This window comes from Gastrolobium bilobum, unplaced genomic scaffold (genome assembly GCF_033153095.1).
Source record: "Gastrolobium bilobum isolate Gb01-03AN ecotype WA unplaced genomic scaffold, APGP_CSIRO_Gbil_v1 utg646, whole genome shotgun sequence".
NCBI lineage: Eukaryota > Viridiplantae > Streptophyta > Magnoliopsida > Fabales > Fabaceae > Gastrolobium > Gastrolobium bilobum.
Genome location: NW_026897095.1, coordinates 203,266 through 219,592, shown reverse-complemented (window position 1 = coordinate 219,592; position 16,327 = coordinate 203,266). Strand labels below are relative to the sequence as shown.

The following is a 16,327-nucleotide window of genomic DNA, read 5'->3' as shown; positions in this document are numbered from 1 at the left end:
CTTAAGAATGGAAAAATGTGAAATGAGAAGATTCTTAGTGACTGATGTGCCCTCAACAATTGATCCTATCAACGAATTTGACTCTTTTTATGTGCTTTAGATTTTTCACTGCACTTTTATAATCATATAGGAACTTCATCAGATTGGGCCAACCTATCAACTAAACAATTTGTAACTGTATAGCTAAGAGATGCTTCTTAAATTTGCTAGATATTGTAGATGAAGAATCCTGCGACTAGGGAAAAGATCACATTTTACTCTTTCAATTTCTGCAACTCCAAAATCTTCACTTATAACTTCTTCCAATGAAACACAACAGCATATGGTAAGGAGTGGGTTCCACAAAAAAAAGAGTCAATCAAAAAATCATACTGTGTAATGTGTATTATTGATAGTATATAGTGTGCTGCAAATAAAAAAAGAGGCAGAAATGTTTTTCCCATAAATGTATAAGCCAAGAGAGCTAATAATGTATCCAACCACAAACTTATGATTCCTCCTTCTCAATTATTCACAACCTGAAATGCTCATGTTTTCAAATGCTCCATTGTTCTCTGTGATGGGTACGATTTATTTTTACTCATGGATATAATAAATGTTTCACACTGCTTTATAAGTTAAAAGAGATTTGTTTACCCAAAAAAAAGAAAGATAGATACTTGTTCCCCTATATTATAATACATTATTATTGTCATGTAAGACAATCTTAGCCGTGTATAATCAAATTAATGGTGAAGAGGTCGAAAGAGTGTGAGAAAATAATAACACTTAATTAATATGTGGATTGTTGAAATTGTTTCATATCATATAATAGTTATTTGAGATTTGAAAAGATTCATTTCCATCAAAATAATTTTTTTATATGTAGTTTGTTTTAAAATTTCATTAATTGGCTATGTTGTTGTGAATTTTCCAGAAACTTAGCCCATGCAAAGAGGCAACAAATTCACTAACCATAATCAAATTACTAACTCAAAGCTTGTATATAAATATAGGGATTAGTGTTTCCCCTTCAAAGAATATAACATTGTATTATTCGAAGTGACAAAGAGAGAGATAAATAATGGAAATCACAAAGAGAGAGAGTGAGAGGTATTTTTTTTAATTTGAATTTTAAATAAAAAATATTACTATTAACTAAAAGAATTATCCTTTAAAAAACCAAAATATTTTTCATATAAATATATAATTCGCAAAGGTCCTCGCATGTCCTATCCTACAACCTGTTTTTAATTATATATTTCAGAAATCACATAATATAATATTAAAAAAAAAATTCTATTTCATATCAATAAAAAAAACAATAACTTTAATGAGTTTAAAGTTCTTAAAATTATTTTAAATAACTTTATCTAATATTTAACAAAATATATATAAAAAAAATATATGAGATTCATATTTATTTATTTTTTTTCCTTCTATCTTCACATGGTTTGATATAAACTCACTATATTGATCAACATCGTATAACTTTTGAAACTTTAAACTCAATTTTAATATAACAATTATGTACTTAAAAAACAGGTGCACCACCAAAATCTCATTCCTACAATATACTACTTGGATTTCCCATTTCACAAATCACAAAACATTTCTCTCATTGGATTCGTTATTCATTCTATTACTTCTGATTTTGCTCCTCATGAACTTGAAAACCATTACCACTCTCCTTGTTCTTCTTCTTGTTCTTCTTCATCTTTCCCAAAATTCCCATTTTGCCCACGCCGGAAAGCGGAAGGTCCACATCACCGACGACTTGGACGATGTCTACGACGATGAAGAGGACGATGCTTGGAAAGATTGGGGCAAGAAACCCCAACCTTCTTTCCCACCCTCCGATTTATCCAACATGGACGCCTCGCAGATCCAAGACGAGATGAAGAAGCGCCACACCGGACCCGTCATCGGATTTGTCAAGCTCCGATTTGGGGTTCACCGGACTCCGGTGAGGAAATTTCGCCATAAAATTCGCTCATACCCATTTTTTTATAATTTGAGTTAAATTTGCTATTTTTGCTCGTTGTGCATAATGGGTTTGAGTTCAAGTTGTGGTTTTGCTCATACCCATTACATCTTTCTTTTCTTTTTTTAAAATTGAAATTGTGAATTTTGGTCGTTTTGGATAGGATAACTGGGTTTTGGTGGATTCTGGTAAGCACATTACCTCATGCCCGTTTATTGTTTTTTGAATTTGAGCACGAATTTGAGTTAAAGTTGTGATTTTTTCTCTTTGGGCTTGTTGGGTTCTGGTTTAGCACCCTGTATTGGGGTTTGCTTCTCTTATTTTGCAATATTGTAGTGAATAGAGTGAGAGTAATGTTTAAATTTTTGGCGATTTAGTTCACTATTGCATTGCTGCGTGAGCTTTGTGTCTATTTCTTCCAATCCAGAACTGTGTTCGGTGATTTGAATATGGACATGCCACTGTCCTTTGTTCTTGGGAGTTAGTATAGTTTATGTTGATTCACTGATTTGTGATAGAGCTTTGATTGAACTTTGAAGTAGAATATTATTAGGGAAAACTCCAATTTCCATCAATGTTTAACGGAAAATTCACTTTAGAAAAGTATATGTATCGAGTTGCACGTTTTTCAAAATTTGAGGATGAAAGTGCATGTGATCCTAAGATGGAGGGAGTAAATTGAACTTTTATTATTTTATTTCTACTTGTCATTTGTTTATACCTATGTGTATCATATCATATCTTGTTAAATTGTCAAGTGGGCCCCGTGCATACTGGTTACTTAAAAATATTTAGGAGCAGTATGAGAGGAGCTTGAGCTTTTAATCTGTACTTGATGTTCTATAATTTGCTTTATGATGTATTGAGGTTTCTAGTTTAAACTTTGTGTGATTGTTAAGTACCATAACCATTTTCCAATTTTCCATGTTTGATTTAGGACATGGTAGCTGAAATAGCCATGAAATGGACACAAGTTCTTAGAACTGGAGCTATTGGGGTAAGGTTTATGGGTGTTGATCTGAATACAGTCATGTTCAACATGGACAGCATCAAAGACTTGGAGGAGGTATGGCTTCCCTTTTTACTTTTTTTTTTATTTCTTTTTAAATATAGAGAAAAAAGAATAGAAGCAGCAGCTTGGCTCATTAATTTTGACAACCCACAATCTGTTATTATGTTCTTCACCTGCCTGCCCCATTTAAAGTAAATGATGCTGAATTTGAATCAGTGAACCTTACCTTCTGTTTCTTCCTTGTTCTAATGAAAAACTAGCTTTTAGATTCAGCCTAGAGGAAATACTAAATTTGTATGTCCTTAGTGTGTGATGATGCTTCCTGTTGATAATGTCTCATACTCGTATCATGTTATCAGTTAAAGGAATTTGTCTTGGACCAATCAGAGGCATATGAGATTAAAATGGGAGATCAACTTTTCCGAAGACCTGGAGATCCACCTCTAGATGAAGTTATTGAGAAGCTTAATAGTGAGAAAGGCAAAACAGATGATGCTGATCCAGAGGAAATTGATGGAAATTTGAAAACAGAATTGTAGTTAAACGGTATAGATATAATTTCCTACAAGTTGAGATGAAACAATTGTGTCACTTCTTTTCGAAGGTTTACTCTCAGTTTTGTTAATTCTATACTTCTGACTTACAACTTTTTCTTCCTCATCTTTTAATTAAGGTGATAGATAAACTGCATTTAATTTTAAATACCAGTGAAGTAGTAATCACCTTTGCTATATTTGGCAAGACTAAGAGAATCCACTTCTAGATGGTAGAAATTTTGGCCAAAAAATGAAAACCTTGAAATTATTGTAGTTTTTTTTTTTTATCATGACCAAATTATCATTGCTGAAAGTGAATGCTTTGAAAACCAATCAACCTCATATAACCATTTTTCGTTCTTACTTTGGAAATCCCAGTGATGGTGGTTTTCAAAGGGTCAGTGGTGAAGGGTGTTAAAGACTCTAACAGAATGTGTCCAGGCTCGGCTTTCCAAGTAAAATAGATCTCTTGGACATCAGATTATAGGAAAAAAGAACTTAGCATGCTACTACAAAGAATTTTTGTTCACAGATATCGGTTCACTCCTCAAATCTGCAGTATCTTAAAAATTTAGCAGTACCATATCCGAGTTGTATTTTTGTTAAAAGATTTGAGTCCTGAGAAATCATAATTTCTTCCTCAAACGGGTTCTGGATCTGAATCTTCTGAAAGTCCGTATTCACATTCATCAACTAGCCTTAGTCTAGGTTTTATCCATATATTTGAAGGGGAAAGATTTTACTAGTTCAGTAGAGAAGTAGATGTAACTTGCTATCAGAACTGCCTTAACATTAACTATAGGGACATCTACAAAGAATGTGTTTGTGTTGGACACTGCCAAGAGTTTCTATTATGCTTACTTTCAGTCCTCTAGTATGGACATAAATAACTACATTTTAACAAGAAAGCAGACCATTTTAACAATAACCTCAAAGAAGGATATGAATTACTGTAAATTAACAAGGAAAGGGGGGATTTTCTAAGTAGAAAGATTATGTTCACTGGAAATTTGTCGTTGTTTATACATGAGTTGGAAGAAAATATTTGGTTCAATGATTGATAAATGAAGACTCCTATTTCAACTTGTTGCTGAAGTCAGAGAGCTCAAGAACGTGAATTCTGGGGATAGCTGCAGCTTCCTCTCTCTCTTTAGGGGTGTTGTAACCCCAATTCCCTGCATGATCCAAACAATCATCCTTATTAAATACACACGCCTCTTTTATTAAAAAAACTGTGATAATACACAACATGGGGAACTGAGACAAAATGAGAGAGCGTGCAAAAATTATAAACAGGGCAGAGAGTACTACCTAGATACAAATTCCATTGGTCTAACTCAGGCTCATTGATCACATTTTTTAAGGTAGCTAGTCGATCCTCAACAAAGCTGGTTCAAATTAACCGGAATTAATTTCTTGTAAAACATCTTTACAAGCAAGGATTTAGTTCTATTCATATAATTAGCCATAACCAAAATGACATTAATTACTGCTAATAGAACATTATCTTACTGTAGTGTCAGCCCTTGGTGCTCTGGTTTCTTTTGAAGCTGCTTCAGAACTTCTACCTTAGGACTGTAGGTGAAGTTAAAGATGGTCCAGGAAAGATAAACTTATCAAAATAAAGCAAGAAAAAGAAGAGAGACAATAATATAAATATAAATATTCCACTGCATTATTTTGGTAAAATATATCAACTACTAACCCAGTTCCTAGACCATATATTCTTTCTGGTGGTATTATCACTCCAGCAAGCTCTCGAAGTAAAGCATCGGCAAAGCGGCTCTGCAATAAGAGAATCAAGGTGGTGGGGAAGTAGAAAACACAAAGTGAAAAGGGCATGATGAGAAATTGATAAAATGTACATGTACTTTAATTCAGGATAATGGCCCATTATCTTCATCCTCTCATATTTAACTTTATACTGAAAGTAAAACTATCTAATGTTAGGATTATTGTCTCCTTGCTAGGGCAAAGAGCAAAGATTACCTGTTTAGTGGTGACAATATACACTCTTGAGCTTGCAAATCTTAATGCATCAGAAACACCGGGATAGAATCTAGAGGCAAAGCATCGCCAATTAAAAGTAAGATATCCACTTTATGACTTGTGCAAAGAATAAAAAAATGTTACTGCATAAAATGATTTTTAAGATGCAAATATTCAGTGGCTTCATGCTTAAAGATATCTCTGCATAATGCTTTAGGTGTCTCATAATGCATCTGACATAATAAGTATCAAAAACTAATCCCCCGTCAGTGAGGTTTGATTGGACTACCTGTTTGCACCAATCCAAGTAGCAAAATCCTGCTCCAACCACTCATCTCTGACCTTTCCAAAAAGATCTATCAAATCATCCTTATTCTCACCCCATTCTTCCATAATAATGGGCTTCAACTTGGACCAATTCTCCAATATACCCTCAACTGTGAGCCCCTCTGCAACCTTGCACAAGAACTATGACATCAGTCAACAGGTCCAGAGTCAATTCTAGTTATTCGAAAGCAGATTCAGATTCAAGGCCACTCACTGGCATCATCATAAATTATAAACCTAGTTCAAGTGACACAGCTTGCAATTGCTAATAATTAATGATAAAATCAGAGCCATAGACATTTCACCCACCGAAGACTTCCTGATGGAAGGTGTTCTGGACTCTAGCAACAATCTCACAAGTAAAAGGTTTTCATATCCAGTTTCCACCACTGGCCGCACCTGACATGAACAGCTATGGAAGTTCATCTTTAAAACGAAAACAAGTCCAACATACATCCATATGGCAATAGTCTTGAAACTGGAAACACTTAGAATAATTACGGAAAAGATTCATAAGATTAAACAGTTTAAAGATCTGCAGTGGAAATCTATGATTGAAGCAATCAAGCAAATATAATCTATTATACTCAAGACAGAACAGTCAAAATGGAATATAAGAAAACAATAGCCAATAAATATATAAAGTATGAAAAAAAAATTCCCTCTCATTCCCTTTTTATAGTATAAGGAAAAAAATTAATAAATAAGACTCTACTTTACATCTACATTCAGTCATCTAAGTACATTGGATTCATGGCCTTTTGGTCTAAATTGCCCTTTGTATGTTTACAGAATGTACTATATATATCCACGGTTCCAAGTTTCCTTATTTTACAATCAGAAGTAGTTGACATTTGACAAATGTAACACTTCATTCAAATTCAAAATAAAATTAAAAAATAAAAAACCTGTAAAGTATAAACCCAAGGGAAGAAGCAAAACCCAGAATTCAAATCAAAAGCATCCTAAAACAAATTAGCTAATTACAAAGTCAAACTAAATGCAAAAATTCAAGCTCACTTCCTGTTATGCTACCACTAACTATTATTCATTCAATCAAATTACAAAACAAACTACCAACACAGCTTAAACAAAAGCAGAATAGTATAAAGTTCCATAACAGATGAAGCAAAGTCAAATCATCCACAAAAATTATTTACTGTATGCATCTGGTCAACAATCCAATCTTCTGTGGCAGAATCCACCCCATCAAACAAACCGGGCCATCTCACTTTCGCAGCCTACAAAATTGTCAAACAAACCCTAATTTAGCACACTTATGAATTCCCATTAAATTTTTTTAAGAAAAGATTGAAAATTTAAAATATTTAAAATGAAAAAACAAAGACCCAAAAATTGTTTTGACTGGAAATGGTCAAAGATTGTGGTCTTTCTCTCTGGAAATAGAGAAGAAGAGAGGAACCTTAACAGCAGAGAGAGAGCTTTCTCCGCAGCTATCACAGATGATTCCGTCGAAGTCCAACGCGTAAAGCTCACCCATTTTCACTCTCTTCTCTTCCTTTTCAGTTTTCACTCTGCAAATGTTTTCTGTGCCATCCAAACAGGTCGTTATTTCATTCTCTTGTGTTGTGGGAAGGAGATAGGTCCGGTTCGGTTCGGTTAATTGCATTCCTTTTACAAAGAAAGAAAACCGGAATGCTCTTGGCATTATTGGTGTTCGGACCGGTTAACCGGTTCAAACTTTTTATTAGGCATATTCCATTCCACGTGTGTTCAAGAATGGTTCATAGATACAAAAGTTAAGTTATCCAAACAAAAAAAATTCAAAAGTTAAAATGCCACGTTTCCAAAAAAATAATTCCCAAATACGTTATATTTTTGGGATTTTTTTTAGTTACCACGTGTAAGTTATCTGCATTGAGCCTAAAATAATGTTATTTTAGGACAAAAATTAATATATTTTTATAACTTTAATTTATTTCAGGGTTATAATAGTTTTTATCAACATAATTTTTTAATCTTTCAATCTCAAAATGATGTTATTTTGAGAGTGAATGCAAATAATTTATCTACAGTTACTCTAGACATATTTTTCTATATATTTTTTGGGTTCGTTTTTTCTACAGTTACTGCAGATAAGTTATCTGCAGTAAGCCAATACGACGTTGTTTTGAGGCAGAAATCACGGTCTTTTTGTAATTTAAATTTATTTCAGGGTTATAATAGTCTTTATATTTATAATTTTTTAAGATTTCAATACCAAAACGACGTCGTTTTGGGAATAAATGCAGATAATTTATCTGCTTAACTGCAGAAACATTTTTCCCATATTTTTTAAGGAAAAGTATTTTCTCATGCTATTAGAACATCTTGTCTCATATCATAGAGATAAACATGAGACAAGATGTCTCTATGACATGAGACAAGATGTCTCCAATAACATGAGATTAATAAGTCTTATTTTTTAATTGGGTTTAATGTTTCTTATACTATAGAAGATAAATTTATCTTCTACACATATATAAAAGTGTACAAGACAAGACCCGTGTGGAGCCATGTGAAGAGAGAAGAGAAAAAGAAAAAATATGGGTCTCACATATTTTTATGCTTATATAAAAAATAAATTTATCTTCTATGACTTGAAAAATATTAAAAAATTTAATTTGTTTTATTTATCATATTTATATTCTGTTAACTCCATTCGCGAAATCAAATGATTCATGAATGATATATATATATATATTATATTTATAAATTTTTTGTTTACAAACTATACTATATACTCCTGAAAATATACTAGATTGCACTATGTGTAACCTAGTGTATTTCTGAGAATACATAGTGTAATTTATAAAAATTAATAAAATAAATTTATAAATGGATCTTTTCTCATTTTATTAAACTAAAATCAATCATTAACTTTGTCGGAATATTAAATTAATAAATTAATAATTAAACTAATAAATCATTAATTGAACCACTTCAACTCAATTTATATAAGAATAGCAATGAATAAAGTAATAAAAGTAGGGAAATAATAATCTTATGTTACATAAGATTGTTATCTTATGTATAAGACACAAAGTAAACGTGGGACCCATTTTAATTTTTTTTTTCTCTTCCTTATTCTCTCTCCTCTCTCCTCTCTATGTGTGTGTAGGAGATAACTCTTCTCCTATGCAACATGAGAAAAGACAATCCCATAAAAGTATTATAGCAGAGTTGTCTCTCCTACGTACAGTCCTTCCAAGTCCCATGTTTGATCCTTGGAATGGGAACTCTTCAAACGATGCCGGTTGATAGTTGGTTCTTCAGTTTCCTACCAATTCAATTAGTACAAAATTTTTAAGATTATCTTATTGACTTCATTATTAAACTTGAGCAATTTGATCTTGAACAAATAAAATAAATTCGCTCACTTTTCTTTATTGAGATGAACTTGCTCAGTTCGTATTGTAACAAATCTTAGTGTAGCATATTCATTTTTACTCGATTCATTTGACCCAACTTAGTTTATTGAATAGCTTGGGTAGCTCAAAAACAAGAATATAGATTTGGTCAAATTTTCTTGTCCCAAGTAAACCTAACTAATCAATCATATCTCCAATTCCAAATGATGTCATTGCTTACAATTACACAAATAGCCTAGTTTTGAGTTTATGATAATAAGAAAGAACTTAAAAATGATGTTTTGAGTTTACAATTAGGGCATATTTGGTGCATAGTATAGGATAAGGCCTGATAGTATAAAACCTGATAGTATAAGGTCTAATTGTATAAGACCTGATTGAATTTTAATATTTTGACACGGTATTGTATAAAATAATATATTGTATAAGATAATATCATCTAGTATTTGGTAATGCACTGTATAATACTATATATGATAAAAATAAATATTTTTAATAAAAATATCCTTTAATAAAAATTTTATATAATTCTTCAAAAAATATCATATGATATTAATTTTTATAAAAATTTATTGATCAGTGTGTCCAAAATATAAATTAATTTTTATAAAAATAAAAATATTCAATATTTTAAAAATTAATATATTGAAAAATAATTTTTTATTTTAATAGATTAATATTAAATAATATATTAATTTTTGAGAATTACATTGGTCAACGATGTTAATACATCAATCTCTTATTAGGCCTTATCCCTCACCCTTAGGCCGGATTAAGTTATACATCGTTTTGATGTATTAAGGGATTATGTTGTATAAGCTTATACTATACGGTGGTCACACCAAACAATTAAAAATGTCATAACGTATAGTATAAGTTTATACTATCATGCTTTACACGTCACACCAAACAAGTCCTTACCGTTCTATTTAATTCGCATCGGATTAATCAAAAAATCGATGAATTAATATATAATATTAAAAAAGAACTTAAATAAGCTACTCAAATTTACAAAGTTTATGCTAATCGGCGTTTTGGACACGTTATTGTCATGCTACAAAACAAAAATTACAAATAAATACTTTCTTACTTCTTCTTTTTTTGTTAAAAACTTCAAATAAATAAACACACCCTTAAAAGGTTAATTGTATCCATTATGTTGTATGAAACTCGCATAATTTGAAATTATTTCGCATATATTTAAATAATTATTTTTTGGATATGTTATTTTATCTAGCTTTTTTTTGTCTACTTTTATCTATCACTCTCCAACACCATTAATCATAATCTCAATAAAAGAGAGAAATAATAAAGATAGTTAAAATTCTACTCTAATAATTTTATAGAATGATAAGCAAAGATAGACAGAAAAAAAAAAAAGGTAGAATAACCTATTTTTTTTTAAATAATATTACATGTACTAATTTAACATAAGTATAAATTAGAAAAATAGACGCTTAACATTGCTTGTTCTTGAAAAGAATTTATAATGCCCAATTAAGTAAGCATTCTTAAATATCACCTCCAACAATGCATATTATCCCAAACAAAAAATAAATTTTTAAAAATTAAAAGAAATTGATTCAAGTGGTACATATTTAATTTCGTTTAAGTAACGTCTTGAATTCAAGTCTTTATAAATATATATAAAAAAAAAAACCTTTAAGAGAACTAATCACATCATAATATGAATATTCTCGGCTTGATCAAAATTATTTTTACACGAGAATACATGTGGTTTAGCATTAAGGGAACTCCACCTCTATTGAACAAAAGAGTCACCTTACAGATTACAATTACAATCGAAATGATGATAACAATTTGAATGCACCATACGAATATGCAAAACGATGCAATATACGAATACATGTGAAATATTTTAGGTACATCCATTATATCATTGATTTAGTGTCACGAGCCAATTAAAATAGGATATTTTTTGTAAGATGTGTATAAAATAAATTAATTCAAATATTAATTTTGAGAAATCATTTTTTTATGAACGATACTGTTTCTTCCTACAACAAGAATTCAGTTCCATATACTGAGGATACATTTTCATATCCTAATTTTTTTTTAATCGTGTGACTCACACTTGATTTGTGTGTGTGGATAAAATATTTTTGTCATGTGACATGACAAAAAGTGAATCCATTAATTTTTAAATGAAAGTTATAGATATAGAGAATGTATCGAAAATGCTCACCAATACATGATGCATCAACCACGAGTATTTAGCACTTAATATATAGGGAGAGATTATATTAACAAAATTTTTTCTTATAAATTTATAAATTACACTACATTTAATTGATCAGACTTTAATCAATAATGCATAATCGATCAGACTTAATATAATTTGTAACTTTATAAATTTTGTAAGAATTTTTTTTTTAAAAGGACAAGATTCTACGCAACACCTACTTCTATACTATTAGATTCTCTATATTTATATATATTTGTCAAAATATGGTAAAAGCCACTATATGATCATTATCTGCTCCTTAAATTATAATTGGGAAAATATTATCTTATGCTGTAGGAGAGTATTTTTCTCTCCTACACATACATCGACTTCCGTGATGTTTCTTTTTCTTTTTTTCTTTTTCTTTAAGTGAGTGGGTCCCACTCATAACTATCTCTATGACATAAGAGAGCTTCTCTTATGTCACATGAGATTAATAAAGCCCATTATAATTTATGAGATCAAAGTGGATATGAGAAAAGAACAAAAGGATTGATGTTTGTCCCCTTCCTCCAATCATTGTCACTACCATACGCACAGATTCCTCCAGAGGCAAGTCAAGTCACTAATGCGTGAACGCGGAAAAGTGCTCTGATACCAGTTTTGATTATAAGAGCAAAGTTAAGGCCCATTCCAGCTTTAATTTTGTTCAGTTTAAACTTTATTTAATGTTTGAGAAATTAATAAATTAATTATTTAAAAATACATCAATATGATGTAAGAGTTTTTTTATTTTATTTAGGCAGACCCATCAGGCATCACTTATGGACACGCAACTTTTTTGTAAAAAATATATGTCGCATACCGACACATTTTCACACGCGATTAATATTTTGAAACACACAATTAATGTTTCGACATATTTTGACACATTTTATCGACACCCGATCAATGTTCCGATATGCATTCGACATATTTTTTTTAGGTCTTAATTTTATTTTATTAACTAAACATAAAAAATAATTTATAAATTAATTTTTTTTATTATGAAATTTGACATGAAAAATTAACAAGATACGAAAAATTGTTTTTGTTTATATTTATGTTATGAAATTTGAATATTTGATTGGTTATATGACTTATTATTGATTGTTATATGTATTATATGTAAATTATTATATATATATATATTAAAAATATTATTTAATATCAAAATGTGTTCCAATGTGTCGAAATATGATATTTTTTAGAATTAATGTGTCGGCGTGTCATGTAATATCGTGTTCCATATTAGTGTCGGTGCACCATAATAGTTAAATATTGAAGGAATTTTACAAGGAGTCTAAAAGAAAAAAAGAGAGATAGAATGAGAAAGAAAAGTTTCTTACCACATAAATTAATGATTGATAGTGTGTTTTTTTATAATACTATTAAGGGAATAACAGGGAAAAAAAAAATTCTGTCACCGAGTAAATCAAGGAAAGAGAAACTGATTAAATGATGGACCCATTTTTAATTTATTCTCTATGGAAAAAAAAAATCTGTCACAAATATAGAAAGGGAAAAATGTTTGTCATTTTAAATGACAGAAAGTTATGTCATTTTAAAAGAGATACAAATACAAAAAATTTGATTTTTAAATTAAAAAAAACTACTCACTTTCTCTCTCTCATGATTTCCATTTTTCTGTGTCTATTTCTCTCTTAAAATGACATAACTTATGTTATCTAAAATGACAAAAACCAAACCCATATAGATATATTATTCCCTACTATTAATTTGTATTCACCCATTCGGTCAAATTTTTGCAACCATGTCTTAGGTTACCTTATAGGACTATTAAAAGTCTAGGCTAAAACTGGCCTAACTCAATTGACTCACAGGTTTAATAATTAATACATTAAGTATTAACCTACCATTTGGCTCCTTTTTTAAAATATTAAATATTTTTACTATTAAAGTAGGATGTGAACTCTTTTAACTCATAAATCTTTAAGAATCAAAGGGGATTATATTCAAACACTGATTCGTTTAAAAAAAGAGAAAAGTTTATTATATTTCTGTATGCATATATATGATGAGGCTAGTCGTATTAACTCCTTTTGGCATTATTTTATGCCTTGATAGTTCTTGTAGAAGCAAGAACACTTTAACAATACTAATTGCGAGTTAATATTGAAAGGTATCGGATTCATGGTAAGAACTGAAAAGAATGTGCTCTGAATATTCAGTTCACCAATATTTTTTTTATAACTTTTTTATAAGTTTATTTTTTAATTTAGAAGAAATCTATTAAAAAAATTATTTTGTTTTTAAAAAACATTTAATTATCTTTCAATTTTTTATTATTTTCATAATTAAAAATATTTTTCCTAATGAAATAAACAACCGGCCGGTCCATATAAATGATTCGTACAGAAACAATGTATTTTATTTAAACAAAGACTCAACTAACTCTAACAAGAATTACTGTCTAACAGTATACATACACTACAAATGGTTATTCTGTTACCCTTTGAAACACTATAATCAACATGTAATAACTGAGTTCCTGATGAAAATTTAAATCATTTTAATACAGTTATAAATTATTGAGAATCGTTTTAATTTTCTTATGCGTATTATTCTGGTCTCTAAGCCTCTTGAAGGAGAATAAAATCTTATGGCTTTCACTTTGTGTTTTCAATTTGTCAGAAGTTCAAACATTATAATGCTTTTAATATTTTCTTTTAAGTGAAGTCACATCATGAATCCTTGTAATTAGAGCACTACATCTGTCAATAACAAGCTTATCCAAACTTCCAAACCCAACTAAGGAATCGAGCTGAGCTGAGGTAAGTTTACATTTAGAGAAGGTTCATGAATCATAACCATTAACCAGTAAATTTCTGTTTTGATTCACATTTGGGTTACAAAGAAAAAAGAAGAAGAGTATTTGGGTTTCACATTTCAAAAAAGATTGAGCCCTATATTTATATTTTGGTTTTCTCTCAAATTACAATTGCAATCTAACCGTACGTGGTCCAAAAATTTAAATTATTCCACTTGATAAACACTGTTTCATAAATGTTATAAGTGTAAATATTAAATTACAACAGGTCTAGTATCTCAAATAACAAAAAAGGTAATGCTAAACTTATATTTATATATATATAGGATTAATATTTGTCCTTTTAAAGGACATAAAATTATGTCATTTTAAGTAATAGAAATAAATAGAAATGAAAATAATAGAGAGTATGTGTGATGTTTTTTAATTTAAATTTTAAATAAAAATATTACTTTTAACAAAAAGAATCATCCTTTAAAAGAATAAATATTTTAAGATTTAAAAGAATCATCTTGCTTTCATAAATTATATATGTGGTAATAGATTGATCACTAAAATTTAAAATCAATCTATTACCACATATATAATTTATGAAAGCAAGATGATATATGAGTTCCTCGTTTATGCTGTTGCTGCATATGGAAAAAGTTGCAGCAAACATATTTACACTAGCATACGGAGCTGAATCCTGGAATAAAAAAAAATCAAATACTAATTCGGATCCTGGTGGAAATAAATATTGTTGCAAATTTTTGAATTTGTAGCAACAACAGAGCTATTTTTTTTTTTTTTTTTGGTAATCACAACAGAGCTATTAAATTCATTATATATATAAACATTAATATTTATGATAAATTAAAATTGAGCTTCAAAATCTCTAAAAAAACTCTCTTATATAACTAATGATTAATAAGTGTAATCCAATAAATTATAATCAGTAGATTAAAGAAAATCAACAATTTTAAATTTGATAGTAAGTGGTTGTAAAACTTTTAGATTATAAGTATATCCTCCCTCATTAATTATAAAAAAATTCAAAGTAGAAAAATCAAGAGTGCAATTAAAATGCAGAGATATGGATACCAAAAAAAAATTGCATAGATATGGATGATTATAATAAATAAATAAAAAAACAAAAGATCACAGAATTGATTGGTTCAGTTGTGAGTTGTACATGTCTACCCTTCTCAAGTTCTGATCCATACTCAAATTTTCATTTTATTTTTTAGAGATTTCGTATTGAATTTTTTTCTAGAGTATTGTATTCTCAATATACGGTCAAACATCAAAGCAAGATTGTACCAAAAAAATAAAAACATCAAAGCAAGAATTCTCTTAATAATATATTTATTTCACACACATAATTATAAATCATGAAATTGAACTCAACGTTACACGAATTTTCGAAGCACCTTTTGGTTTTTTTTCTAGGAGATGACCAACTAATAAGGTGGGTCTTAAGGGTACACTACACACTATAATAAATAATAGAAATCAGATAAAAAAGCAGAATATCACATAAATTGATTAGTCCAGTTGTCCCTATCCATCCCACTGCCTGATCAATTCTCAAATTTCAATTTTTTTTTTAAATGATCGAATTATTTTCTCTTATTATATCTTATATTCTAAATGATAAAGTAATTTCCTTGACATGCATTTAAGCACTAAAATAAAAATCCCTGCTAAAAATATTTCTTTTACACACATAAATCATAAAATCAAACTCAAAACTAAATATTTAAGAGATCTAAACCCCGCTATTTTTGTTCTTTTTTGGTATATCTAATTTTCTCTTTCAGAAAAGTCGGTTCTTCAAATATTTTCACAAAATTTCAATTCTTTAATCCCACTATGAGACTTATCACGAGTAGAAATTTAGTAACAATTAAATACCATCAATTTAGGTAAACACATACTGGTAGATTCCATGCTAAATTATATTAAATTAAACACATGTAAGGAGATTATTATTTTTCCTATTTATCTTTTACTTTCCCCAACATTTCACTTCAAATTAGATTAAATTAATTTATATTTATATTTATGTTTATCATTATTATTATTTAAAGATTGTATAAATTTATACAAAAATTATTTTCGTGATCAATTAG

At 29.5% G+C, this 16,327-nt stretch overlaps 2 protein-coding genes across 2 annotated transcripts; one reads left to right on the top strand and one right to left on the bottom strand.

The window, feature by feature from the left end:
- The first annotated feature begins 1,572 nt into the window (after nt 1–1,572).
- Nucleotides 1,573–3,737, top strand: LOC133304098 (uncharacterized). The gene is made up of 3 exons (XM_061504070.1): nt 1,573–1,945; nt 2,901–3,029; nt 3,335–3,737. The coding sequence occupies exons 1-3, from the start codon at nt 1,643–1,645 to the stop codon at nt 3,512–3,514; spliced, it is 612 nt and encodes a 203-aa protein (XP_061360054.1). The 5' UTR covers nt 1,573–1,642; the 3' UTR covers nt 3,515–3,737.
- Nucleotides 3,738–4,302: 565 nt separating this feature from the next.
- Nucleotides 4,303–7,403, bottom strand: LOC133304092 (uncharacterized). Its single transcript, XM_061504064.1, has 9 exons — nt 7,251–7,403; nt 6,988–7,068; nt 6,137–6,226; nt 5,790–5,956; nt 5,501–5,570; nt 5,217–5,296; nt 5,024–5,086; nt 4,823–4,899; nt 4,303–4,686 (listed from the first exon to the last, which is right to left on the bottom strand). The coding sequence occupies exons 1-9, from the start codon at nt 7,326–7,328 to the stop codon at nt 4,586–4,588; spliced, it is 807 nt and encodes a 268-aa protein (XP_061360048.1). The 5' UTR covers nt 7,329–7,403; the 3' UTR covers nt 4,303–4,585.
- Nucleotides 7,404–16,327: the final 8,924 nt, after the last annotated feature.